The 26,663-nt window shown below is 49.4% G+C and overlaps 1 protein-coding gene across 1 annotated transcript in view; it reads right to left on the bottom strand.

The window, feature by feature from the left end:
- LOC113407475 (laminin subunit gamma-2-like) overlaps window positions 1-25,012 on the bottom strand; it is a 37,108-nt gene extending 12,096 nt beyond the window's left edge. The window contains exons 1-10 of the mRNA XM_026656043.1: window positions 24,910-25,012; window positions 13,319-13,507; window positions 8,583-8,718; window positions 7,340-7,438; window positions 5,946-6,082; window positions 4,810-4,932; window positions 3,535-3,724; window positions 2,791-2,903; window positions 2,182-2,400; window positions 747-926 (exon numbers count right to left, since the gene is read on the bottom strand). Coding sequence (XP_026511828.1) covers window positions 747-926; window positions 2,182-2,400; window positions 2,791-2,903; window positions 3,535-3,724; window positions 4,810-4,932; window positions 5,946-6,082; window positions 7,340-7,438; window positions 8,583-8,718; window positions 13,319-13,507; window positions 24,910-25,012 — 1,489 coding nt within the window. The remainder of the gene's footprint in view (window positions 1-746; window positions 927-2,181; window positions 2,401-2,790; window positions 2,904-3,534; window positions 3,725-4,809; window positions 4,933-5,945; window positions 6,083-7,339; window positions 7,439-8,582; window positions 8,719-13,318; window positions 13,508-24,909) is intronic.
- Between the last annotated feature and the right edge of the window lie 1,651 nt (window positions 25,013-26,663).

Here is a 26,663-nt window from a genome sequence, read left to right as displayed (position 1 = left end):
CAATGAATTTCACAATCTCGGCTCCGTTCTCGGGGAGGGGAACTCACCCTCCCCGTACAGTTAGGACAAATGGATTTAGCTCCATTGAGCCTTTGACCCAAAACATCCCAGAAAGCAAGTCACCCTCCATCCCAGATAAGGGGCAAGAAGGGGAGCGACAATCTCTCTCCAGGGATAGGAAGGAACCGTAGGCAGTGGTATCTTGAGAGGGAGCCTGTTCTGACCTACAGGGGCACTGCACTGGGACTGAGGAGACCTGGGATCTGCTCTTGGCTCTGCCACTGCCCTGCTGTGTGACCTTGACCCAGGCACTTCATCTCACTGTGCCTCTTTCCCCCCACACCCCCCTTTGCCAGCCTGGTCTTTTCAGTGTGAGCACTCTAGGGGCAGGGTCTGTCTCTCACTGTGCACGTGTACAGCAGCTAGCACAACAGGGTCCTGATCTCAGCTGGGGCTGCTCCGTGCTACTGGGAATACATAGAATAAAGAATAACAGAGAGGCAGAGTGGGGGGCAGATCTGATAGCCAGGCTGTACGGACACAATCACACTGCAGCCATCACAACCCCACTCTGAACTAACCAGGGGCTAGGGAGAGATCTTTGGGCATTCTCTGGGAATACATGTAATAGTCAATGGAAAAGGACAGGGTAACTCTCTCAACACCACCCTTTCCTATCCTGCAGGAGACTGGAAGGACCCTAGAAAGGAAACAAATCTCCAGATAAACCAGAGGGAGGCCATTACCAGTGACTCCCAGAGGGCAATTATTGCAAATGACTTCCTTTCTCCCTGGCGCCACTGAGCAGCCCTGGCCATTTCTGCAAGGGCACAGCTGGCAGCTCTGCGGATTCCAGGGGTCCCTGTAGAAACCAAATGGACAGCTGGTATTGGGGTCCATGTTTTCATCTCCTGAATAACAGTCTCCTGGGAAAGACACAAAAAGGTATCAACAGCCAGTGCAGATGTGGCCTGGCGTGGTTCCTGTATTCTGGTGCAGGCCACAACAGCCTGGCACTGCCACTGTACATGCAAGAAAAGATCCTTCCTCATAACCCCAGGCCACCTCCTACCGCCTGCGCCATCCCATGTGAGACAGCACCTGCCTGTAACTGAGCCGTGACCCACCTAGCACAATTCCTCAGAACCCAACACTACCACCTGTAGCCTGGCACCATTTGTTATAACTTGGCAACCCCTCTGCAGCATGTGTGTGACTTGGCACCATTCCTCCATAACTCAACACAGTCCTTCGTAACTTGGGGCAACATTCACTCCTCCAGTCAATAACAGGCTATCATGTTATGATGCTCCATATCTAGACAGCTAGCTCTCAGGGCTAAACACTCAGGCTATGTAAGTGTAAGTCCAGCCCTTAGAACTGACTGTAACAATCAGAGTTCTGCACCTAGACAGAACACAGAGAGCTTCATGGAGCATAAGACATTCCTGATCAAGACACAGACATGTGTACCAGGCACTTGACACCATTGCCCAGAATCCAGCACTTTTTCCTGGTACCCAGCACCTTGCCCATCACCCAGTTTTATCCTCTGCAGCCACACGACAAAAGCTGGTTGGGAGAATGGAATTTCCGTTCTGCTGGAATTTCGTGACATTCCAAACTCGGTTTGCATTCTGAATTGGAATGAAGAGCCTCAATTTTAAAACTTCCCGCAGAACAAAAATTCTGAAAACTTCAAATTCAGGACTGTTGAAATGCACCGTTTCAACTAGGGAAAAATATGACGCTTTGATAATGTAAAAAAGCTTTGGCTTTATAATTTCAATTGATTCCATGTGGGTTTTTATTTTAAAATATTAAATATAGGTACATCATATCTACTATTAAAATTCATGTTTTAATAGCATATAAAAGTCCAAACAAAACGGTTCAACATCAAAACGAAACAAGATTTTCCCTGTTGAAAGTTTAATCGAAATTGAGAGGTTCCCACCAAGCATTAAGATTTTGACGAAACTGCATTTTTCAACACAAAACTGTCCTGCCTATATTTCTGGGAGTGGTTCGCCTGATGGCATTCCTATCACCCAGCACCCTCACCTATACCCCTGGTACCCGTCATGCAGCGACACCTCCCTTCCCTCAGTTCTATCCACAGTGCACAGGCACCCCTGGCAGCACCCAGCAGTCCCTGGCTATGGTTGTGGTTTTCCTTACCAGTGTCTGGATCGCAGTTTCCTCCCCCCTGGCAGTTACACAGCACACAAGTGCTGAAAGGCCCAAGGTTGGAAGCGTCTCTCTTGTACCCAGGAGCACAATGTTCACAGAACTGCCCCTGATAGCCAGCAGGACACACACATCGTTCCACCCAGGGCGCTGGGGCTCCAGAGGTCGGCTGTGCAGAAACCAGGGTGACATTATCAATGTACCCAGTGCCTGATAGAGGAGACAACACATTACATTTACAGCCAGCAGCTGCACCCTGAACTCCTCCCCGGGGCCATGTCAACAGGCATGCTAAAGACTGTGTCTGTACCAGAGACTAGCGGGTGTTTTCTGGGCACACTGCACTCATACCAGAGAATGTGTGTAGTGGTTATGCAAGGAACTCGGAGTGGAGGCTCTCCTGTTCCCAACTCTGCCACTGACTCATTGCATGGCCTTGGACAAGTCACTTAACTGGTCTGTGCCTCAGTTTTCCCATCTGTAAGTGGCGTGCAAGATTTACCCACCTTGCAGGAGTGCTGTGAGGCTTAATACAGTGTTTTGAAGATGACAAGTGCTACGTGATGCTCTCCCCAGGTCCCAGCCCTCCCCCACACTCACTGTATTCTCCATACGTGGCTCGGATCCAAAGGGCCGTCAGGTTTCCAAGTAACCTGCGATACTCAAAGTAACTCAGCTTGGGGCTCCATCCACTGCGCGGGTGCTCGTCCAGTCTGCATAACGGAAGTGAAAGAAATTGAGAAACAAGGAATAAAATGGAAGAGCGTCTTGCTGTTGGCTCTCTCCAAACTCCCACCGGAACAGAAAGAACCTGGGCGCTGATGATTAGCCCCTTGCAGAGCGTTATTGACATGGGACAAAGCCCAGCATGGAGCCTTGATAGAAGGACACCAATGATTCCTCCTTACCTGCCACTGGAGTCGTCAACCCCACGGCACCTTGAGGCAAGAAACAGGGTGAGCTGCAGTGGCAGGGAACCCATCCAGCCCAAGCTACGAACAGGAGTGGCACCCTCACCACTGCAGATAGACCGACTCGCTAGCACACTGGGAATCAACAACTCCAGCCTCTCTTGCTTATGGAAGGCCTGGGGTCCAACAGACTAAGTACCAGGCCTCACAGCCTCCCCAGGGATGGATAGTCTCATGCACTGGGAACTGAACTGCAGCCTCCCCTGGTTGTGAAGGGTCCAACACACTAGAGCACAGGGAATCTATCTGGTTAGGGTGGGTCTGGCAGCTAGACTATCCAGAAACCTCAGTGATTATGGCACATCTTTGGCATTGGGTCACTAGGCAGCTGCTCTGCAGTCGCTGAGAGTGCCCCAACATCCTCCTGTTTTACCTGAACGTATATGTCTTGCTGATGCCGCAGGGCAGCATCTTCCCATGAGGCAGGAGGGAGGCGGTGACTCGTAGGCCAGCTCCTTCCAGGACCACATCCCGGGGAGAAGGACGACGACCCCCTCGGTCCATGCGATAATCAAAGGACAGGGTCTGGCCGTAGCTCACCTGCTGATTCCCAAGAAATCTGGCTGTGAAGGGACATAAGAGACCCAGAGGGAGAAGGTTAAAGGGTCAAATCCTTCCATTAGGAAGTCTTAATTCCTGGGGCTGGCCCCAGGCACATGCCACGCATGGGGCTACCCAGGAGCCCACACTTCGGAAGGTCCCAGTATCCCGTCTGCTGTGATGCCCACCACCAGCCTGAGTGATTAATCTGGGGATCCGGCATTTACCGGCTCTTCAGTGGCAAGTGCCCTGATCCAGTCCAACCCTCTGCTGCTGAAACTCACTCCAAGCCCTGGTAAAGAGCATCCAAACTCCCTCATATTTGAAAAACACTCCCACATCCCCCCTGCATTACTGCCTGCCCTCTCTCCATCAAATGTAATGGTCTCAAGTTGCAGTGGGGGAGGTTTAGGTTGGATATTAGGAAAAACTTTTTCACTAGGAGGGTGGTGAAGCACTGGAATGGGTTACCTAGGGAGGTGGTGGAATCTCCATCCTTAGAGGTTTTTAAGGTCAGGCTTGACAAAGCCCTGGCTGAGATGATTTAGTTGGGAATTGGTCCTGCTTTGAGCAGGGGATTGGACTAGATGACCTCTCGAGGTTCCTTCCAACCCTGATATTCTATGATTCCCAGACCAGAAAGGGCTGTCTAGGCCCCACCTCTCTTCCTTCATGTCAGGCCCTGCTAGCTCACAAGATCATGCCAGAGACAGGGAGAGCCAGTAGATGAACACCAGGAAACCCACTCCTTCCGCAGTGCAATTGGCAAACTCCCTCTTCCTCTCAAAAACCAATATCCCCCACCACAGAGTCATGAAAAAGGGAAGCCCCCCCTCTGTCAATCAGTATTAATTATCCAATCACAGCAACAGCAAGCCAGCAGGTGGCGTGAGACTGAGCAAGTCTGTATTATTCTAGGGTGTTTTTCTAGCTAGATTTCCCAGGCGTGACTGGGTTCGAGCACAGCAGCATGAAGGAGAGGGGTCTGTGAGATCACGTCTATGCTACGCACTGAGCGCAGCTTTGCAGAGCTCAGTTTCATTATATAGCGCTTCCTCCTTTGGCTGCTTCCCTACACTTGTCTCCCACATTCCGCACACTTCCATACCGGGCGCCAGGAAATAGGTGGGCTCTGATCTCCTGGATGTAACAAACACATCCCGATGGCGGGGAGACCACTGGAGCTGTACAGGGGACCCATTCACATACACTCCTCTCCAGCCCTCAGCATCTAGAAGGGAAAATAAAACAGTTTGCAGCCATCAGAGCCAGCAAACGGAAGCAAAGGAAAGGCAGTCAGAAGGTCATTTGTAATCAATCATTTCTGCCCTGCACACTTCCACTCTCCCTTGCCTCTCCCCAGGGCAGCATTCTGGCCAGCGCTACCCATTTCCTCACGCCGTACATTAGTGACCACCTTGACCACAGTCACCAGTCAAGTTCTTCGTACGCTAGCTGTCTCTGACTGGAGATATCCTTGCTCACAGCAGGGATCACGTGCCAAAGAGCAGGAAGATGGAATTAGATGGACTTTGTGTTCTCAGATATGGCTTTCTATGATCTGCAAATCAGTCCATGAGTAAATGCTGTAAAGGGAAGCTTGAGCAGCTGTGAGATCAGAACTGCTAGCCACATGGTGCTCTGATGAAATCAAAGGTGACACACAACTGAATTAGAAACTACTCCGAATAAACATCTCCTGCTATTTAATAAATACACACCCTGCGACAGATCCTCGGCAGGTGTATGTCTGTGTAGTGTGCTGATTTCCCCAGCTGGGGATCTGGCCCACTGATTTCTTTAAAAACAAACGACTGGCTGCCCTCCCCCCACAGCGCAATGCATATCTGATAGGTGACAATGGCAACCATGAGTAGAAAGCTGAATATCTGCATTTGTCTCAAGTGCTGCTCTCCATGCACTTAAGTAAAACACGTGTCCACAAAAGGAGGAAAAATTCATCAGGCATGCCATGGAATGAATGAAGAGAGCCGGCTGGCTGGAAAGGAGGCTGAGCAATCACTGAGAACTGGTCACTGTGGGATAGGTTGGTCTAGCAGGATGGTTTTCAATCTCTCCATCCCCACGAGGGAACATCATGTGAAAGGAAGATTCACACACACCGTAGAGCAGGAGGTAACAGAGCCACACCTCCCAGCAGGCAGTGTACACAAAGGTGCAAACACTATGGGAAGGTAATGCAGTAATACAAAGATAGGGATGGGGGTGGGAGGGAGGTTTTACCTTGCTGGAAGGTGGAAGTGATTTTATGGATGTTGTAATTTTCTGCACTGGTGCACATGGCGGAGTGGCCATAACAGAAGCACTGGGAACATCCCTCGGGGTTTCTTGCATCCAGATGATAGTAGCCCTGCTTGCACCTGCAAAAGAGAATGCATCAATCCACTGGGCTTTACGGTACATTTCACATCAGCACAGAACACCTGGTGTCACACACAGTGTGCACCACCTCACCTGCTTATTGGGTGAGCCTCCCTGTACACACCCATGAAACCCAACCAGCACAAAGCACCCACTGGCCACCTGAAAGCTGATGGCTCTGAGTGTGGCTGTCAGCACGTGCATCTCTCTCTGAGCAGAGGTTACAGCCAGAGGGTCACTCGCTGTCCTTTTGCGCTCAATAGTGCCAGGAACAACTGAGCTGCAGAGAAGGTATTTCAAACTAGCCGTGTGCAAGTTCTCTCACAGCTCCTCCACCACAACCCCTCCCCCAGCACCAACCAGCCATTGTCCAAACAGCTGCTAAAAAGCCACAAGGAGTTTCCTTCCCAAAGGCCCAACATAGGCTGTATATTAAAGAGCTCAAGAACCCCCATTAAGGACCAGAATTTCTAAAGCACATGCTGGGTGCTGAGCTCTCTGGCTCCACTTGTGGGTGCTAAGCACTTGCGAAAACTGGCCCCTGTGTAAAGGCTTCATAAATAAGTGTGATTCACCACCTCTGGAGCAGACTCCCCCACCAGCCCTCTGCCCTTCTCTGTCCCGGGCAAGGGAGCAGCTTTAGAGCACAGCACGTACCCGAGGAATGTACTGTAGCAGCTCTGGGGTGGATCTTGCTATGCAGCTTCACCTGCCTGGACATGGCTCTGCTCCAGAGGGCTGGGAGGAATAATAGCTCCCTGCTGGGTGTGTGATGGTGCAACTGGCTTTGAAGAACGCGTCCAGAGGCACTTTTTGACACACACATTAGGGGATTTTCTTAGGCTCTGCTGCTCAGTCAGTGCCCTGCTCCTGTTTGTGGCAGGTGATGCTATTGCCATGCCTCCAGGTTATTCTGTGACCTGGCACCCGGGCAGAGAGATACTGGGTATCCTCACAAAGGGAAAGGCCAATGGGAACCACACAAGGCTTTGGGCCCAGTGGCAGTCCCTTGAAAACAAAAGGTCTGGCACTACAGCCTGAGGGCAAAGGGCATAGCCGGGCTCTGGGAAACATGAGGGGCAACAGGCTTTGGGACTAGAGATCGCAGCCTGTGGCGGTGGCTCACACCCCCACTTCCTCCCCCTCCCGCCCCCCGAGCCACATGCTAATCAGCAGAGCCCTTTGGGTCTGCGGTCTGTATTTGGAAGGGGACCTTTAAAGCCTGATCTGTAGAAGCAAAGGGCTCATGCACGTACCTGTCACATCGCTCTCCCGAGACACTTGCCTTGCAGACGCAGTGACCTGAAACACAATGCCCCGCACTACCAGCTGGATCGCAGTCACACTGAGCACTCCTGAGAAGGAAAGAAAGTGTCCTGGATTGATTTCCAGTTCAGCTCAATCACCGCCGTGGGCATATGTAAACAGCTCAGTATACACAGCAAGTACATGGTCCAGCCTGGTCGGCCCACCAGCGGTGGTACACAGTGATGTATTAGAAACAGGAATTGCTATAATGCAGTGGTTCTCAGCCTTGCCCCCATCTAGCAGGGACCCCCTCCTGCTTAATAATATAGACACAGCAGACTGGTCACTGCTCCTGATATTTGTTCACACCTCCAGGTTGAGAACTCTCCACATTGGATTAGATCTGAGGTCCAGCACCCTGTCTCTGACAGTAGCCAGCACCAGACATGTGAGAGGAAGTCACAAGAAACCCCATAAAGATCATTCTGGACTAACCTGTCCATGGGGGCAGTTTCTTCCTAACTCCTGTCTCTTCAAGTCTGGGTTGTGCCTAGGAACATGAGCCATTATGTCCCTGTTTTATTTATTTGCATGTGGTAGTGCCACAGGACTCAAGACCGGCACTCCATTATGCTAAGTGATATGCGGCACACCTGTAGGCAGGGTTTGTTTTGTTTTATTTGTTTATTGTAACTGTTCATGTTCTCATTGTGCAAATAAATAACTACACTTTTTTGAACACTTAAATTTGTGGCTTCTGCAATATCATGTGGCAGAGAGTTCCACGGCTTAATTGTGCACTGTGTCCAAGCATCTCTTTCCATCAGCTTTGAATGTGTTGTCTTAGAGTTTCAGTACTCCAGATGAGTCGGGATAAGAGTAGATAAGCAACTGCAGGACGTGAACTGCCAGAGTCTGTGAAGATATGGCGTGTTTCACCTCTGGGATGGGGACACATTAGGGCGTGAGCTCTGCATGGAGGTGCACTGGAGTGTTATTAATGAGCACTTCACTTTCTGTCCTCATGGCCACTTCTAGAATGGCAATGGCCACCGTGTTAGGAATAAGGATCAGAGAGAGGCCTATGCCTCGTATCCCATCACTAGGAAGAGGGAATGAAACTACCATACCATGCTACCTGTGCACAGTGCCCATCAATAAACTGTCTCCAGTCACCACAGGCTCCACACAAAGGCTTGCAAAGCTCTGGAAAGGACAGTCCAGCCTGCATAGCTTGTATCAGGTACTTACGACACTTGTCCGCCTGCCTGGCACCCAGTCTCTGAGAAGGAATGGAACCCCGGCTGGCACCGGTCACACTTATCGCCCATCACCCCGGGTTTGCAGCTGCACCGGCCGTAGTTATCACACTGCAGGCCAAGAGAGCCTATGGGAACAGGAGAAGCAGAGAATTCAATAGTCTCACCGTCACTGTGTTGTCTCTGGTTATCTCGGGTTGAGAACACTCCTGAAGGAATTTAACACCCACTGGGGCCCTTAGGAAAAATATGAGGGGGGAAAAATCTAATTTGAGACAAATCTCACTATTTATCATATACTATTGCAGGAGTGGCCAAACTTACTGACCCTCCAAGCTGTATATGACAATCTTCAGAAGTTCGAGAACTGGGGCACACTTGCTAGGGCTCAGGGCTTCAGCCCCGCTCCTGCTGAAGCCCTGAGACCCTACTCCCTGCTGGGCAGAAGCCCTGAGAATCCCCTCCCTGCTGGGCAGAAGCACCTACCCTACCACGCCGCAGCAAGGCAGAGGTCCTGAGCTTCCCCCCAACCCCCCCGCCCCCAGTCTAGTAGGTGGATAATGTGTGTGTGGGGGGGAGACATGGGGACGCCGTGAGCCACACTAACTGTAAATGAGCTGTATGTGGCTCCCAAGCCACAGTTTGGCCACCCCTGTACTATTGTATAGTCAATTCCCCCATATTGGGGATATCCAAGGTAACTGGCTGAAGGCAGGTGCTTTCATTTTAATATCTCCATTGCCCCTGCTGCTAATTTCCACCAGGAGTAGAGCCCTGCAAATCTGCGGCTATCCATAGATCATGTTTGCGGATCGTGGATGGATGCAGATCCAAATTTTATATCTAAACCCCTGCAAATCTGCGACTATCCGCTTTATATCCGCAGACCATGCTTGTGGATCGCGGATTGGATGCTGACATAAATTTTGTATCCGCGCAGGGCTCTACCCATGAGGTCACAGCGTGTGCGTGATATATCAGTTCTTGCTGTGGAAATTGTTATGACGTCCCACGCAAAAGATTATGACTTCAGGCAAAGAATAAAAAGTGGTAGGAGCTGGTGGACTCTTAAGGGACAAAGATCCTCTTGTCCTACAATAACCTCAACACCACCACACAACACCAGGTAATCCCAGAATTGTTTCATCTGAGTCAGATCATAAACTGATGTAAATTGATGTAATTCCATTGACTTCAATGCAGCTGCACCAATTTTATACCAGCTGAGGATCTGGACCAGGATTGTTGCCCACGCTTGCCCACATGACATTGTTGGGGTCCACTAGGCATAGCTACCAGGTAACTCGGGAGAGTGGAAGGCCAAAGTGTCGATGAAGCTCTTTTGCTCTGGGCCTATCTGAAACCCCCATACTATCTTGGGCCAAGTCCCCAAGAACCACAGCTGGTTCTCTGTAATAGATTTAAAAGATGCCGGCCTCTTGCTGATGGAAAAGGCCTAAAGATCTAAATAAAGTATTTAGCCTTGCATTTAATCATGTCAGCTATTTGCTAATTGGCTCACTTGGCTTACAAGTATATGCAGCTGTGTCTCCAGACATCCCCAAGGTATTTAGTGCAAAGGGTCAAGGGATGTACCTTGTTTTCCCTTCAAAATGACAAATGTATCTGCAACAGATGTCTCTTGTATCCCCCCTCCCCAAAATAATATATGTATCCTGTGTAACCTGTTATCTATAGGTCAGCATAATGACGCGGCTGAGTTGTTTGTTACTGCTTATAAAAAGGGCCGATTGCGGCCATGAAATGTGTCTCTCCCCTCTGGCATGAGCCGATGAGAGCTCACCCACTCAGCTGACTGATCAATAAAGGACCTGGTACCCGTCTTTTTGTCTCTCCGTGCCTCCTTGGTGTAATTAGGTAAGCTCCGGGGGGAAACGGGCCCTATTTGGCCAACAACATCAAGTCACACCATCTTCCTGAACTGGCTGTCTCTATTTCCAGCTAACCTGCTGCCCTTCCTGCCTGAGTGACAGGGAGACAGACTACAGTAGAGAACAGATTCATATTCACACTGCCATATTCACAGTGTGCTCTCATGCACTGGTTTCCATTCCTGTTAGAATGCAGTACTTGGGAACGATCCAAAGAGAAGTCGATATTTTCAGTCCTAGAATTTAAACCAACCGACACACAGAAGAAAACCTCTGTGCACTTCTATTCAGTATTAATGAATGGTTCTAAAGACGACTTGATTTCTGTGTTTGTGGACAATGGACGTGTGCAGAGCTTCATTGACATGTACAGCGCATCTGTAGCATTTAAGAAATGCAGGTATTTTCTGTGCACAGATAATTGGCTATTACCACCAGAACTAGACAAGCAACAGACATCCCTGCCATGTAATCACTGCAACAAGGCGAACACCTCTGCTGGGATTCCCTCCAGGACATCAAAGCCATTAAGCCCATCTCTTGTCACAAGAATGAGCTGCCATGGGTCAGTGCGCCATAAACAGCATCGAGGGCATTTACGCTGTGTGTGGTTTATTTATTATTTCCTCTTTTAAAGTGGCAGTGCTGGGGAGAGGTAGCAGGCTACAGTAACTTTGGTGACTGAAGTCTTCTATTTATCCACAGAACAGGTACAGCAGCCTGGTGAGCATCTGTACATTGCCGCCCACCCCCAGACATGGTACTTCACACTTGGGAACAGAACTATGCTTACACCTCTATGGCTCAGTCAATCCTCAGTCTCTTGCGAGAACGCCAATTACTTCAAAATGTGGTGGCAGCTGTGGACCTGGCTCAAGGCTCAGTGAGGTCTAGGGCTTTGGCTAAGATCTTTTGTGATGTGCATACCTGTCCCCTGGGATCTGGACAAAGGCCAGCAAATGCATTTCATACAGACCTCTGAACAGCAATCAGATGGCCCCACCTTTTGATCACCCTCAACCTGCTGAGTTCAAACCTTTAACAGAGTGGGGACAGGTTCCACTCCTAGTGGCCTGGCAGGCTGAGAGCAAGCGTGACAGTTAAAAGCGGCCATGAAGGACATATTTCGGCGGCAGGCTGAGTTTAAGAACCGGCAGCTGTTTGGAGCTGCTCAGAGGTTTGGAATACTCGAAGTGCCTGTGCAGCAGAGATGGAATACTGCGCAGAGTGCAGAAGTGGTGCATGCAATGACTAATGCAATTTAGCACATGGGTCTACATCCCCTACTCCTGCCACTCACAGGATATGCCTGTGCTTCCTGACAGTCTTGGCTTTAGGGTATACCACTCACTAAAAATGACAGAGAGCCTTTAACATAGTGCAGATGGTAAAGAGAAGAGGGGATGGTGAAGCCAATAGCTCCGGTCTCACTCTATTAGGCAGCCTGCTATCTTGCATGCTCCTTGAATGCCAGGTCTGTCCCGGAGCCAAACCCCAAAGCTTTCCCTCAGATCTACGTTCTCAATGACATTTCTAAAGGGTGATGAACTTGCATGACTCACTGAGTAGCAACCTAACCCCGGGCTATGTGTTTTTTCGCAAAGGTTAAGTGCCTTGTAAGGCTGAGCTGCTCTCACTAAACCCTTCTTTCTCCATCTGCAGTCTCTTAATCCATGGCAGAGGTTTAGATTCCAATTCAGGTTTTAGCCACAAAGTTCAGCAAACCCAGCCTGAAGCGAACAATGAATTAGTGCCATCTAAGTCATCACATTGTGACGGCAGCCCACCTAAGGCTGAGCTTCTGCAGCATGGGTTCTTCTGGATTGTTCTGAACCCTCTGAACCACAAATTTCTCTAGATCTGCTGGACCTGAACTGGCAAGAGCTCATATTCATTCGCCAGACTTGAACGGAGCTGGCTTGGATGTGCTCAGATGAACTAATTTAGAACATTTGCTATCTGTGAGCCATGCCCACAGAACGCCTCACGCTGGCCTCCAGGGTTATGATACCATATTATTAAAATGTTACAAGGGAAAGGCACTGCAGGGAGGGCAGCGGTTGCAAGACACAGCTTGCTGAGATAGGTGGGACCCACTCCTTCCCCCTCTCTCTCCCTCTGGAAAGGGTTAGCAAGGAAGTTGTTAGTGCAGTGACACTGTACACATCCTAAGGTAGGATTTCAGCAGCATGAGCTATCTCAGAGCATTGCTGTGCTGATGACAACGGGGACTCTGGCAGCATGACCATCCCAGCAGCGTCTGGCCGCACAGAGCTTTTCAGGGGCCGGGGGCAAAATCTGAAATTGAGCCACCACACCCTGCACTCACCCTGCAGCAGCAGCTCCTGTCGCACGGGTATTGCATCCTGGCACACGGGGCACAGCACCACTCAGGTTTGGCCTGGCAGCCCCTAAGTCATGATATTACGATGGAGGGGCTTTGTGACCTGACGTGCAGAGTCACAGCATCACTCAGGTGTGGCCTGGTCACCCTCCAAACCCGAGTGGTGCTGCATCCCCGTGTGCTAGGTCTCAGTGCCACTCAGTTTGGGGGCCCTCTCAAAAGGGGGGCCCAGGGCAAACTGTCCCTTCTTCCCACAACCCGGCCAGCACTCACCATAACAGATAGAGTTTGGGAGAGACATGGCTAAGGATCCATTCAATTTAATCCACCAGAATCAGGCAGGAATTATTTTAATTGGCAATACATAGCAGCTCCAAGACAGCTGTTGGATTTGATCACTTCTAGCCCAGGCCCCCTCCCTCGGGGCAATCCCTTCTTCCCTCTGAAGCGCCCCCCACCTCCTCCTGTGTCCCCATCTAGCTGCTCAGGTACCTCTGGGGTTGCAGTTACAGGGCAGACAGCTTTCTCCATCCCGCTGGCGATAGAACTCCTCCTTGCACCTCTCGCAGTGAACGCCATCTGTGTTGTCGATGCAGTTGAGGCAACGGTACCCATTTCCTGTTTCTCGGAGCAGGTCCCTGTCAAAGATGCACTGACTGGACTTCCCATTGCAGTCACAGACTGAAAGAGCAGAGGACATGGCCACAGTTAAACAGAGGGACCCCAGTAGCTCTTACTCAGAAGGAATCAGGTTTGGAGGTTAAGTTTTCATGTGCAAATGTAGTGCCGGTAAAGGGTGCCAGCCTGAGAATTGTGGATATCAAAGCCCTCTGTTTAGTCAGAAAACACGCATAGTACGGGCAGTGCATTGTCCCACTAACATGCCCCAACCTTGACCTGAACGGACCGTAGGGTTGCCAATTTTGGTTGGACGTATTCCTGGAGGTTTCATCACCTGACACAATCGGTAATTAAAGATTAATCTTTAATTCCTGGAGACTCCAGGACAGCCCTGGAGAGTTGGCAACCCTAATGGACCTCTATCATCCAGCCATTCGTGTCCTTAGTTTATGCCAGGGGTGGCCAAACTTACTGACCCTCTGAGCTGCATACGATAATCTTCAGAAGTTTGAGAGCTGGGTGTGCCAGCCAGGGCTCGGGGCTTCAGCAGGAGCGGTTGAAGGCCCGAAACCTGCCCTCCCAGCAGGGCAGAAGCCACTAGGCCCCACCACCCTACCACAGGGCAGAAGCCCTAAGCTCCCCCAGCCCCAGGATGTAGGTGGAGAATGGGATGGGGATGTGGGGGGGCTCTGCGAGCCACATTTTAACTGTAAAAGAGCCCCATGTGGCTCATGAGCTCGGGTTTGGCCACCCTGATTTATGCCAATTGGTGTGAGGTATGCTGGGTTCTTTTGGTGATTTGGACTCTCAGGAACCACCATAAGTTTTCTTAAGAAAGCAAAATCCTGAGGCTAGATTTTGTAGGAGGCCAAAGTCTGTTAGTCACTTCTGAAAGTCTGACACCACAGCAGCGCTCACGGTACAGAGTGCTGTTGGGCTGGGATCGCAACAGATTTAAAAGAAATATTCCCCCCCACCCCGCCCTTCGGTTTGGCTGTATTTGACCACCAATCACACACACAGACAGATTCTGAGCCTCTGTGAATTGGAGTCGCTCCTTGTATGTCAGTGGAGTGATGCAGGTTTATACCAGCTGTGGCTGTGTCCCATTGTCCAGACTTCCTGAGAGAGCACAAGTGACAGGTATTTAGGGCAAAGGGAAAATGAATCTCATCTAATTGATCTAATCTTTTGTGTCTATACAAAGGGTGGGGGGAGCATCACCATTTACAATGAAACAAAGGGGAAAATGGCAGAAATACGTCCAGCACAAAGTCATCTGCAACAGAAAGTAATAGGTCATGTTTGTTCAGTGCTTTATGTGGGGTGAAGGCTCAGAAATAAGGAACCAAACCAAAGGGGAAAGAGAAGAGAGGGAAAGAGCCCACACAGAACGCAGCGCGCTGGACAGACGAACACCCGCCGAGCTGGGAATCTGTCACTATGCGGCAATGATGTCACTCTACGACTATCCCCAGGCCCACAAAACAGGAAGAGTCTGGATAAGCTCTTCCAAACTTGATGAGAATCCAGGGCAGCGGCTGGCAGTGCGTCTGTTAGGTTACTGATACCAGTGCGCAGGGACGCCCACAGGGCAACTGCTTCATAAGGCTGCCCTGCCCCTTGGAACAGCTTGCAGACCTATTGCAGCCACTGGCCAGGGCCTGCTGCTGCAGGGGGAGCATTGGGTGCAACAGGAAACTGGGCTGAGGCCGGGGCACAGCTGGACTGCATGTCCGAGTGTGCTGGTTAACAGGGAGATCACCCAATAAGGACAGCTGGGAAGAATGGTGTGTTCAGAAATGGTTCCCTGCACTCTCACGCCCATCAGCATCCAAACACTCCTGTGATCGGAGATTAGCAGTAGGAATCCTGGGAGCCCCTGGCAGCAGCAGCTGTACGTTTGCCCCAGCTGGCTGCCAGCGCACACCACCAGGTTCAGACATGACCAGAATTCCAAACACCTGAGACAGCCGCACACATCAGCCAAACCCTGGGCCTGCTAGCGCTGCCAAACCAACCAGAGCTGATCTCACCCTCTCCACCACACAGCAGCATGCGCCCTTTAATTGCTGCTCCCTGCTGATTGCACTCAGCAGCATCTCAGTGCTGAGACCTGCCTCTATCCTGCCAGACTCACCTCCTCCTTGCTTCAACTCAGCCACTGATTCTGTGTGGCGGAGTCCAACTCAATATGCAACAGTACATGGACCACGGTGGGAGCGAGGGGGACAGCTGTAGCCTGGGGAACCCCAGTGCCGCTATGTCCCCAGCCAGGGATGCTGCAGCATTGGAGACAGCAGATATCCCCTGGTTTACGTATCAAATGTGGTAATTGTTGGCAAACACTCCATATCATTAATGTAATGTTGCAACTAGTTCTCCGGCATTTTCACATGCAAAACCCCTTCAAGCAAAGAAATCTCTTCAGCCAGGGATAAAGAGCCAGATCCTGTGATGTGCAGAGCACCTCCCACCCCACTGCAGTCTTTGAAGAGAGGACACTGACATCACTTGCAACGTGTCTGTAACTGTATGCTCTTTCACATGTAATTTTCTGTTTCCCTTCACGCTGTCCCTACCTGCCTCGTTTCTCCGTGACTCCTTCAGAACAAGATTCCAGAGCTCAGAAGGGTTTCTTACTAAGATCTCTTGCAAATCTGTGCTCACTGTCAGAGCCACATGTACCTACCACCCCCTGCATGTTCCCCACTTCCACACGCAGATAGGTGTGACAGCCTCTCTCTGGGCCTGTGAATAACTTGCACCGCCTTCCAGTCTTGAACACTCATCTCCCCCAGACACAAAAACCTGTAGGATGAGCTGAGTCGAGCTAGAGACATTTAGTAATAACATTTGAGCATCTCTCCTGTACAGGATGACACAAGTTCCCCCCATCACTCTCTGGCTGGCTAGCTCTAATAAACCCTTTGCCAATATAAGCTGCATCCACAGGAAGAGAGCTTTGCTGGTACAATATATCAGTATCGTTATACCAGCAGATCCTTCCAAGTGTAAATCTGGCTTTCCTCTAAGGAACAGATCTTCAGAGAATGGATTGTCTGAATAGCCTACCTGGGATGCTGCTTGAGAACTTTTCTATTGCTGTGTAAGCAAGCTCTGAAGGAGCTCTTCCCTGACAGCTAGCCACGAGCTGGGGAGAAAAGGCTTCAGGACCAGACTGTATGTATATGAGCACACCTACCCTGCCTAGGTATACAGCAGACAGAGCATATGTGTTGCCCGAGTGATCAATTTTGGCTGCTGTTGGGTTACAAATCACTTTAGTAAGACGTATAGACACGCTTTCCTTAACCTGTGTATTTGACAATTTTAACATTAGTTTTAATAAAAAAAATTAAACTTAAAAGCAGGGGCAATGAGGCAGAACCCACACTTCCAGGCAGGAACACCTGTCTCCCCCCCCCACACACACACACACACACTCTCCACTGGGATCTGGCATCCAAAGCCCCTGTTAGTGAGTTCAGTTCAGTTGAGGGTGACCCCCTCAGTCTGGACAGGCTAAGTACAGTTCTGCTGCCCTTTATTCATACAATAAAGGTAACAACATTTCATTACAGTGAATCATAGATCCCAGTGGAGTGGGGGGGGGGGGGGGGGGGGGGGGGAGACAGGTGTTCCTGCCTGGAAGTGTGGGTTCTGCCTAAGACTCCTGGATGCCATTTAACCTACCCCCTCCTCTGTTTAAAAACAGAGCTAATTAGGCTCCATAGAGAGTCTTTTGTTTTGTTAAGTGATCACTAGAGCTGAAATCACCAGTAATCAGGTCTAAGTGCTGTGGGACAGCCTTTCCACAGATGAGACTGTCCAGCCTGCACTAGCAGTGAGGTACCCACACTGAGAGCTGAAATATCACTGGGACCTGGGTGGAACCTCAAGAGACCGATTTGCAGAGGTCACAGTAGAGAAGCAGATGGCAGCAGAAGGTGACAGCACAGGGCCATTGGTGATGGAGCAGATGATGGTGCGGTGGAGTGAACGGTGGCACAACAAATGACAGCAGCAGAATGAACAATTGTGCAGCAGTGACACGGTGTGAACTGTGAGCTCGTTGCGGTGGCAGCGGCAAGGAAGGTATTGCTTGACATTCCTTCCCCCTCCAGATGGGAGGTGAACTCACATGAATGCATCTCTGAATGCTGGGTCTCCACTGCCCAAGGACAGCAGCTGGGAGTGGGAGGCACTGGAGGGAGAGGGGAGTGACGTGTTAAAGGTAAGAGACATTAGTTTGTTGGATTTTTACACGCAAGGTGAAAAACGGAGGCAAAGGACACTGCCCAATGTACTCTGGGGTGGGAGTTTTGCTCGTGGTCAGATGTGTTTGAATCATGGTTGTGGTTTTTCCCTAAATTAATGCCAGGTTCCTTTCCCCTTTGTAGTAAAAGTTTTCTCTGCCCTACAGACTCAGTGCTCACAAGAGGGGAAGCGTTGCCTCTTAGAGGCGCCAAGGGGTGGTGTTTAATTTTCCCAGATTACTGGGTGGGGACTCGAGCCAGTTCTGTGTTGTATTATTAAGAGGGACCCTGGATATTGAACCCAGCCCTTGTTGTTGCCGACTCCACCTGGCAGAAGGGTTACAACTGAAGAGAATTACATTATTCTCTTCAAGGCACCAGAATTGCTTTCACGTACATGGCACACCCAGGCATGTCTAGACACAGCTCATTTTTCAGTACCACAATTTTTTAAAAAGAGAAACTCAGCTGTAGGGCCAAAGTCCCCTTTAGGAGGCAGTTGAAAGGACAGGGCCTTAGCAACTACAGGTGACATTTGGTCAGTGGGAGGACAAAGATGTTGTCAAAAGAACAGACGGGCTGAGAACAGAGAGACAGGAAGAGAGGAGCAATTTAGCAAAAGTTTAGAACGTGGGGAAGATGTGGAGAATTGGATGCAGACTGCTCTAGGTCACTGGCTCAAAATCATCCCCATCTGCAAACTGTTTGGAAATTGTAACATCTCAGCTTCTAGCATCCAAGTGTCTACATTAGAAAAATCCTGCTAATCACTGGCCACCTTGTATCAGAGAGGCCAAGGACTGAATGGGCCATTGGGGTGAGCTGCCCTTGTAGAGATTGTGCCTGCTAGGGAAGTCTGACCTGCTGCACCTCATCTAGACCAAGAAGCTGAGTTTCCCAGGCTGTTAATCCAGCATCTTCTACCAGCGCTAACCTCACTTTACAAATGGAGACAAAATGCAGAAGGGCAAAGGAAAAGGGAGACACTGGAAAGAGGGAAACCAGGGAAAGTTTCCTAAGACAAACAAGAGAGAGGGAGACAGAGAGAAGCTTGAGAACAGAACAAAGAAGAAATCTCTTGCTTAGGAAAGGAGAGACACTGATCGGGGGAATTCCAGAGCAAGCAGCAATCTGGTGCATAGAGTGAGGATGGGTAACACATGGTTGCCATTTTCCACTTCCGTTGAGTGCTAACATCTGCCTCGAGACACAGAGCCATCCACGCTGCAGAAGGGGATAGCCTCTGCCCTCCATCCCTGGGCTGCTGAGTGCTGCTGGCAGTGCTCACTCCCCATCGCCACCTGGTGGTTGTGCTCCCCAGCCCCAGGATGGGCAGCATGCCAGGGAAAGGCTCCTAGGAACCTGCTTGCCCTCCAGCACAGCTGCAGGGAGCAGACCTAACTCTCCCCTGGTATTTTAGCACTCAGATTTTTACTTAGGAATTAGACCCATTGTCCTCTTCCTTTAAAAATGTTGTTCACATTTGTGACCCACCGTGCTGGGCTAGCCCTTTACTCCCACCACCTAGACATACAGTGCCCAGCGCCCCCCCCCCAAACACACACAGACATCCTCGCCCATGCACCATTAACGTGCATGGCAGACAAACACATTCACATACATCAGCCAGGGCTGCTAACATAATGAATACGCCATCCAAGTTCGGTCCACTCCAGTAACATAATTCTCTACTTGCAATCCTGCCACTGGGAGACTAGTCTGTTCCAGAGCCACAGAAGTGGTTCCTTGAGCCAGATTTTTCTCAACAGGTTTCCATTCTCATTTGACTCCCTTGTGTGGTTCACTGTGGCCGGCTTAATGCTGTCTGATCACGTGGGCACAGCATCCAAGAAGCTTTTGCATATCCCAGAAGTTTGGCCAGATTGTTAAACTGGTGTCAGCACATCCTATGGGGATAAGAGCAGGGCACATTTTCACATCTTGCCTTCGCATGGAGTATGCTGGGGGCGACATCTATAGCCTTGGCCCAGGGCAATAGATTGGGCTAATGCATTATTAACTGAAGTGGTGTCCCATACTGGACTGAGTGTTCGTTCCTACTGCTGGGCTTTCCCCAGGAGCCTCTGCCCAGGACAGCTAAAGCAGATTAAGTTTAAAAAAAACCCTAAACTGTCTGAGTCAATAATGCGATGCTGTGTTTGAGGGCTGAGGGAAGAAGGGGATTTACAGTGGAAAAGCTCTTTCCTATCTGGTGCTGAGAGGCCCTACCTTGGGAAAACTGAATTCTCCAGCTGTTCGGAAAAGGTGAGGCCTGCAGATAGAACAGCTGGGGTTCTTTAATGCTGTGCCAAGATGGGGGGGTCCAGAGTACGTGCCCAGCAAAACCTCATTCTCAAAGCATCCCTGATACCATACAGAGGGAGAAACTCTCGCCTGCTGTTCTGATCATGACTCCAGCTTCTGGAGGGCGGGAGCAGAAGACGGGCAAGCCCTGGGCTCCCTACCATTGTTGTATTCTTAAATTCATGTATAAAGAAGGGTGTAGCTATATGCTATATAGGAATGCTATAGTGGCACAGTGAAGTTCTTCCACTGCTGTAGTAAACCCACCACTCCAAGAGGCGGTGGCTAGGGTCTCAGAAGAATTCTGCTGTTGACCTTGCAGCGTCTACTCTGGGGCTTAGGTCGGCTCGATTACAACACACGGGGTGTGGAATTTTTCACAGCCCTGAGCGATGTAGTTGAACAGACTTAACTTTGTAGTGCAGACCAGCCCTTAGAGGAAAATAGGGTTGGTCCTGAGTCTGTGCAACTCACATTTCAGCTGTAGTGAAGAATGAGGCTGGCAACGTTACAGACCAAATCAGCATGCAAAGAGTCTCTTCAGCACCTGGGAACCAACACATTTAAATGTAATAAATCTTCCATGACAACCATAACCTCTCCCCTTTCCGTGTAAGGTCCCATGGAGATGGCTGAATCCACAGGCAATCTTCTTTTCCTATTTGTTTCTTCTAGGAGATTAATAAAACCAGCAGACGGTCAGTTCAATGCAGCTAGAATTCACCGCTGGACTGCCATCTCCACAACAGACTCTTCACTGGATTGTGCCTGCTCTAGGCGAATGACACCGAAGTCCACAAAGTTTTGTGCCATCAGACATGCGCACGGGTCACTGAAAGTCTGCCAAAGCCTGGAATTCCTCCTCATCACCACAGAGCTGACAGGGAGCCCAAACTGGGTCCCGAAATAGGGAAAGAAGTTCCTTTCTCCCCTGAAGTCTTAGCCGTGTTGATCACTCGTCAAGCATGGGAGAGCAGAAAATCTTGCTTGCCTCCATGAACTGATCACATCTTGCATCAATCAGCAGCAGCAGCAGCATCACCAGTCTGCCTCTGCCCACAAGAAGTCAGAGTCGTGGCTTGGCAATACTATTTATTTCATTGTAATGAGCTAAACCATAACTCATGTCACTGCCCTGCACTCAGCTGTAGGCACTGTGGCATTGCTATGCTGAGAGAGACTGGGGGCTGCTTGAAACACAAACCGCTTTGAGATTGGGTGTGAACGCACCCTTCAATTAGCATAACTGTCAGGACAAGTTAAGGGGAAGCCCCTCCCTGGCCCAAGAGAAAAGAGGATTGTGAGCCCACCCAGGAGTTCTGGACTGAGGGTATGGTCTGCACTGCAATTGGACACCTGCTGCTGGCCCCTGCCAGCTGACTTGGGCTAAGGGGCTGTTTAATTGTGATGTAGATGTTTGGGCTCAGGCTGCAGCATGAGCGCTGGGACTCTCCCACCTCACAGGGTCCTAGAGCCGAGGCTCCAATCCAAGCCCAAACGTCTACACCTCAGTTAAACAGCCCCTTACCTGAGCCCCATGAGCCCAAGTCAGCTGGCACTGGCCAGTTGCAGGTGTCTAATTGCAGTGTAGACAGACCCTGAGAAGACAGGGGGCTTTTGGGGAGGGGGCCATGTGCACGTGTGTGTAAAAAAGACAAGCTGGAGACAGAGAGGCTCAGAGGAGGAAGAAAGCCAAGCAGGAGCCCATGAGCACAGCATGACTCAGGAGAAAGCGAGAGCGCTTTTGGGTCAGGTCCTGGCTAAAGCGGCTTGGGACTGTAAGCTAGGAAACTGCTCCTTTTGTCCCTAGTTCCTCCTGCGTTCAGAGAAGCGGGGCTTTGTACCTTGCAAATGAACAAAACTGCACCAAAGAAAATCCCAGACTCCATCAATTTCTACTTCCAAACGGAACGTCCCCAGGGCCCCGAACTTTGACTAGCCGCTCGGGTCGAAAAGGGGCAACAGTATTCATGGAGTTCAGCAGGCTGCCTTGTTCCTCCAGGCCGTCAGTATTTCTCCCCTACGGGCTCTCCGGGGCTCTGCAATTCCCACATTGAATGTATTTTGCGTCAGTGCTTCCTGGGAGGAGCAGAGGAGGGGAGTGTGATGTTGCAGGATGATGCCTCTTCTGGCCTGACCCTGCTTTTCCTACGCACATCACTCTGTCTGGGGCTGGACAAACACAAAGACAGAGCTGAGGAGACATGGCAGAGATGTCCCTCTTGTCTAGTTTCCAAGTGGCACACAAAGCACTGTGCCGAGCCAGTGGAGCTTCCCAGGCCTCTGCCAGGAAAAGGCCTGAGTCTGAGATCTCTAGGCCAGCCTGAAGAGCTCATTACTGCAGTATGAGCCCTGGGAACCTGGCAGGGTCTGTACATCCCAGAGGAGAGTGCAGAGGAATCCCTGTCAGGCGGAAAGGCGCAGACCGGGGGTGGCTGTCTTTGCTGGTCAGTGAGCCCCAAACACCCACCCATTCGTTCCTACAGTTAAATGTCAGAGGAGGAAGCACTAGGGAGGCCAGCCCATGGCATGTGCCAACTGCACAGAGCTCTGTATTTCTCAGGGCCCCAGCCCAGCATGCCACCTCCTCCACCCCATCACAGCAAGATGAACCTGTGGGCTCAACCCTTGCCAGCTAGCACCCAAATCCAACCCATTCCTTCAGCCCCAGAAACACACACCGGTATCCAGCACTCTCTCAGTCTCCCTTCCAGCTGCCAAAGCCTCTCTCGCCTCCGAATAATGAGAGCACCTACAATCCATGTGCCAAACTCTCCCCACTTGAAGGGGACAACAAACACTGCTGAGCCCCACACATCTGACTCCACCACGGTCCTGATACATCCAAGGATGTTTCTCTCACCAGAAACGCTTGAGAACCAGCCTTTAACAGACGCAAGGCACAGGTAAACCTAGATCTCCCTCTCTGGCACCAATACCTGCAGGGGTAGAGGCAAATGTGTATAAATCCACAGCCAACCGAAAAAGACACGCACGCCACAAGTGACACACAGCTCGCACCATCACATATAATGGCACATGGAAAAAATTGTTTCATGCTAGTGCACAGCCTTCCATGCCCAAATAATTATAAACAATGCCATGCTGACAACCACGCATGCACTCATTGAATGACACACTGCCTACATCAGGAAACTTTTAGTGTCACACACCTGCCTACATCACAACATACACATCTATTACAACGGGTTTTGCTGAGCAGTTTGAAAAACCAGCCTCTGATCTTCTGTAACTAAATGAGATTTCATATTTAGCTAATCTGATTTAAATAGTTCAGTTGTAAACCAAAGTGTATTAATTGCGAGGACATGGCTGGTTGGTGAGTGCAGGAGAGAGTACAAACAACATTAAAATTGAGCTATTTTTGATTAACTGATTCAGGAAGTTTGTAATAGATTAATCCTGCTCAATAAGAGCCTGTCAATAATTTGCCATTGGTTGTCACTCTATACCAAGTGCGAATAATAAGTTCAAAGTCCACATAAACTGAACGTCTGACTACACAGATTCATTTACTGCAGGAAAAGGGAAGAGAAACTATGATGATTTATTAAGAGATTTCATTTCAGATATAATTATATGTGTTTTAATAATCTGATTAGTGCTGCACCTTACATAAATCAGATCTGTTTTTGCAAAACAGGATTGTTTTCAATACTTCTTCCTTTACTTTTTCTATCATCTCTTGGTGTGTTTACATTAAAAATAATTGAAATTATAGACCCTACTTCCAAGCCACTAAAATTTAAAATGTATTAAACTCTAACAAAATACATTTAGGCAAATATGAAGTATACACAGCAGCACGCCTTTATCAACGTAGTCACAGATGCTGCCCTCAAACTTACAGTGTTAAGCAAATATCTATAAACAAACTTTGTGGCATGTCATTGCCTACAACACACATTCAAGTCAGTCACAAACACACCTATACAATGGTGTGACACTATCATGGGTTATGATACATAGTAGCAGCAATAGCCATAAGGTCAGACCAGCTTGCACGGTCTATGAAGACCCTACTACTGTCAATACACACTCTGTAACCATACATGCAATACAATGCAATGTAGCAAAACATACTATACAGGCAAGGTGTCACACCGTCATACAGCCGCACACATAAATAGTTGCACTGTCACAGTACCGGTCACAATCACCCATTCAAACATGTATAGATATATAACCAAACACCATCATACAGAGTATCTCACAACATATAAAAACACTAGTTGTGTGGTGTCACAACAGATAACTGTACATGTGTTCACCAGAAAGCTGCAAACACTGGGTGTGCAGACCTGGTCTAACACAAAACATTTTGAAAGGCAAATCTCCACAAGATCTGAATTCTGTAAGTGTTACTAAACCAAAAAAGGCTCTCTTCTTCCAGTTCATGCATTGGCTTAGCAACATACACTTTGGGCTACTAAAAGTGCTATATTAACACAATACAGCATAGTGTAATTAGCATGTTCAGACCCAAATCTCTCTCAAATAGAGAGTCTTTAAAGAAAGTAGTTACACGCCAGTAAGTTATTTAAAGAGGGTCCCAGAATAATCTGGGCTACCAGTGGTCCTGATGAACCAATGCAGCATTCCTGTGATGTTTAAGTTCTGAGGAAATCCAGATAATAGTACAGTATCAAGTGTTTATTCCCAACCAAAACATTATCACGCCCATCCACAAGCGTCTCTGAGAAATCCCAGGAGAAGGGGAGTGAGATCTCACAGCTTGGTGTGGTCTCACCTAGGGGCTCTGTAGCAGTTAAGGTCATTTGAAGTACCCTTCACCCAGTGCAGAATTAAAAAAAAAAAATTGTAAGTGGAATCAGTTTTCTAAACTGAAGCAGGAAGATCTAATCATGTAAGCCTCACCTTCTCTTCTGTTGGTACCGATGGCTGCAGGCAGGAAGAGAGAGACACAGAGGCAGCTCAGGGTTAGCAGCCAGTGCAAAGTCATTTCTGGGGATCCAGGCATGAATACACAATACACCAGAGCAGAGCAGTGAGCTTGCAGCTGGCTTTCCAGTGTGCTTCGCTTTCTCTTCTCAGGTGGTTTTATCAGCTCCTGTACCTGAGTCACTCCCGACACAGGAAGAAAGCATGTGCCTCAGTCAGACTTACTTGGTGAATAAGGAGAGCCCAGCCCATATGAAGCAGACACACCTAAACCTCAGATCTCCTTACCAGCTCTCTGGGCTGTCCTACACCAACCAAAACAGCAGCACAAACCCAGACAGGAGGGAGGTCTGGAGGGATAGAAAGACCCATCAGCAGTGTGAGCTTCCTCCCAGTCAGTGCCAACGATTTAGTAATGAGTTTCTTCTCCTCAGCAGAAGCCCCTCAAAATTAAATAAAAACCGCTGCAGATGCTGTGAATCCTTCATTGTACCCAAGCCTGCCACTGAAATCAAGGGGGCCCAGTCTCAGTCACCCTCACTTCCTTAGAGTGCTCTTTGCGAATTGATCACCATCACCTGTATTACAGTCGCGTCTAGAGGCCCCAGTCAAGATCAGGGTCCCATTGTGCGGACGCATTGTGAGAGACAGTCCCTGACCCGAAGAGCTTGCAATCGAAATAGACAAAACAAAGGGCATGGAGAGGTGAAGTGACTTGCCCCAGTTCACACAGCAGGTCAGAATCAGGATTAAAACCCAGGTCCAGTGCCCTATGCACTACATCATACGCCTTCTGATTACTGTCACAGGTCTCAGCTGGGTATAACTACACCTCGCCTGATGCCTTGGTGAACTGCCCATGAGCATTACCAGCTCAGGGAGAACTAGTTAAGGAGCACTACAAGCTCAGCCTTGAACCCAAGCTTTCTGATTAGAATAACCAGGTAGGCACTCAATGGGCCCTGAGCCCACGGTTTGAAATCCAGTCCAGCCAATGCTTCCCAACTTACTGCTGTTCTGCTAGCTTCAGAGCCAACCTCAAATCTCTAAATCAGGTCATTAATGTTTAGATCTCCTTCCGAATCTCTTAAACTGCCCAACAGCCTCCTAAGGATTAAATTCCTGGGGCTGACTTAATGCTGCGCGGTTCCTTGCCAGGAGATCAGGAGCAGCATTTTGGGGAGTCCGTGGAGTGCCACCAGCATGATGCCACTGCACGGTTGGGATTCCCCTTGGCCACGTTTACCTGCCTCTGCTTTTGAATGATCTTTTATTAGAGATTTTTTTCTCTTTTAATTTAACACAGTAGAGCTTAGCCATGGCCTGTGACAAACAATAAACCCAACCCACCAAGCTGCTGATGGCATGTCTATTTCTGCCACCCAGAATTACCTTATCTGATGTGTTTTAAAAGGGGAGGCGTAAATATTCCCAATGTTGTAATTAACAGCGGGCTCTTGCCAAACCACCTTGTGGGTCGTTCGGTCATTTGGTGAACTACATTTAATAAACATTCCTTGTGTGCTGCGAAATACACAATTTCCTCCACTTCTTCCTCCACCAATCTACATAGCCAGCATTACACCATCCACCCACCAAGACAGAACTGATCACCGCAGTGTGTTTTCTGTTGCCCAGCATATCTTTAAACACCCCCATCAATGGGACTACCACCACTTCCCCGAGAGAACAATGCAGCTCATTGTCAGGAAGATTTTCCTGACAATCAA

This window comes from Terrapene carolina, unplaced genomic scaffold (genome assembly GCF_002925995.2).
Source record: "Terrapene carolina triunguis isolate 2854851 unplaced genomic scaffold, T_m_triunguis-2.0 Scaffold211, whole genome shotgun sequence".
Taxonomy (NCBI): Eukaryota; Metazoa; Chordata; order Testudines; family Emydidae; genus Terrapene; species Terrapene triunguis.
This window is presented reverse-complemented; position numbering and strand designations above follow the sequence as displayed.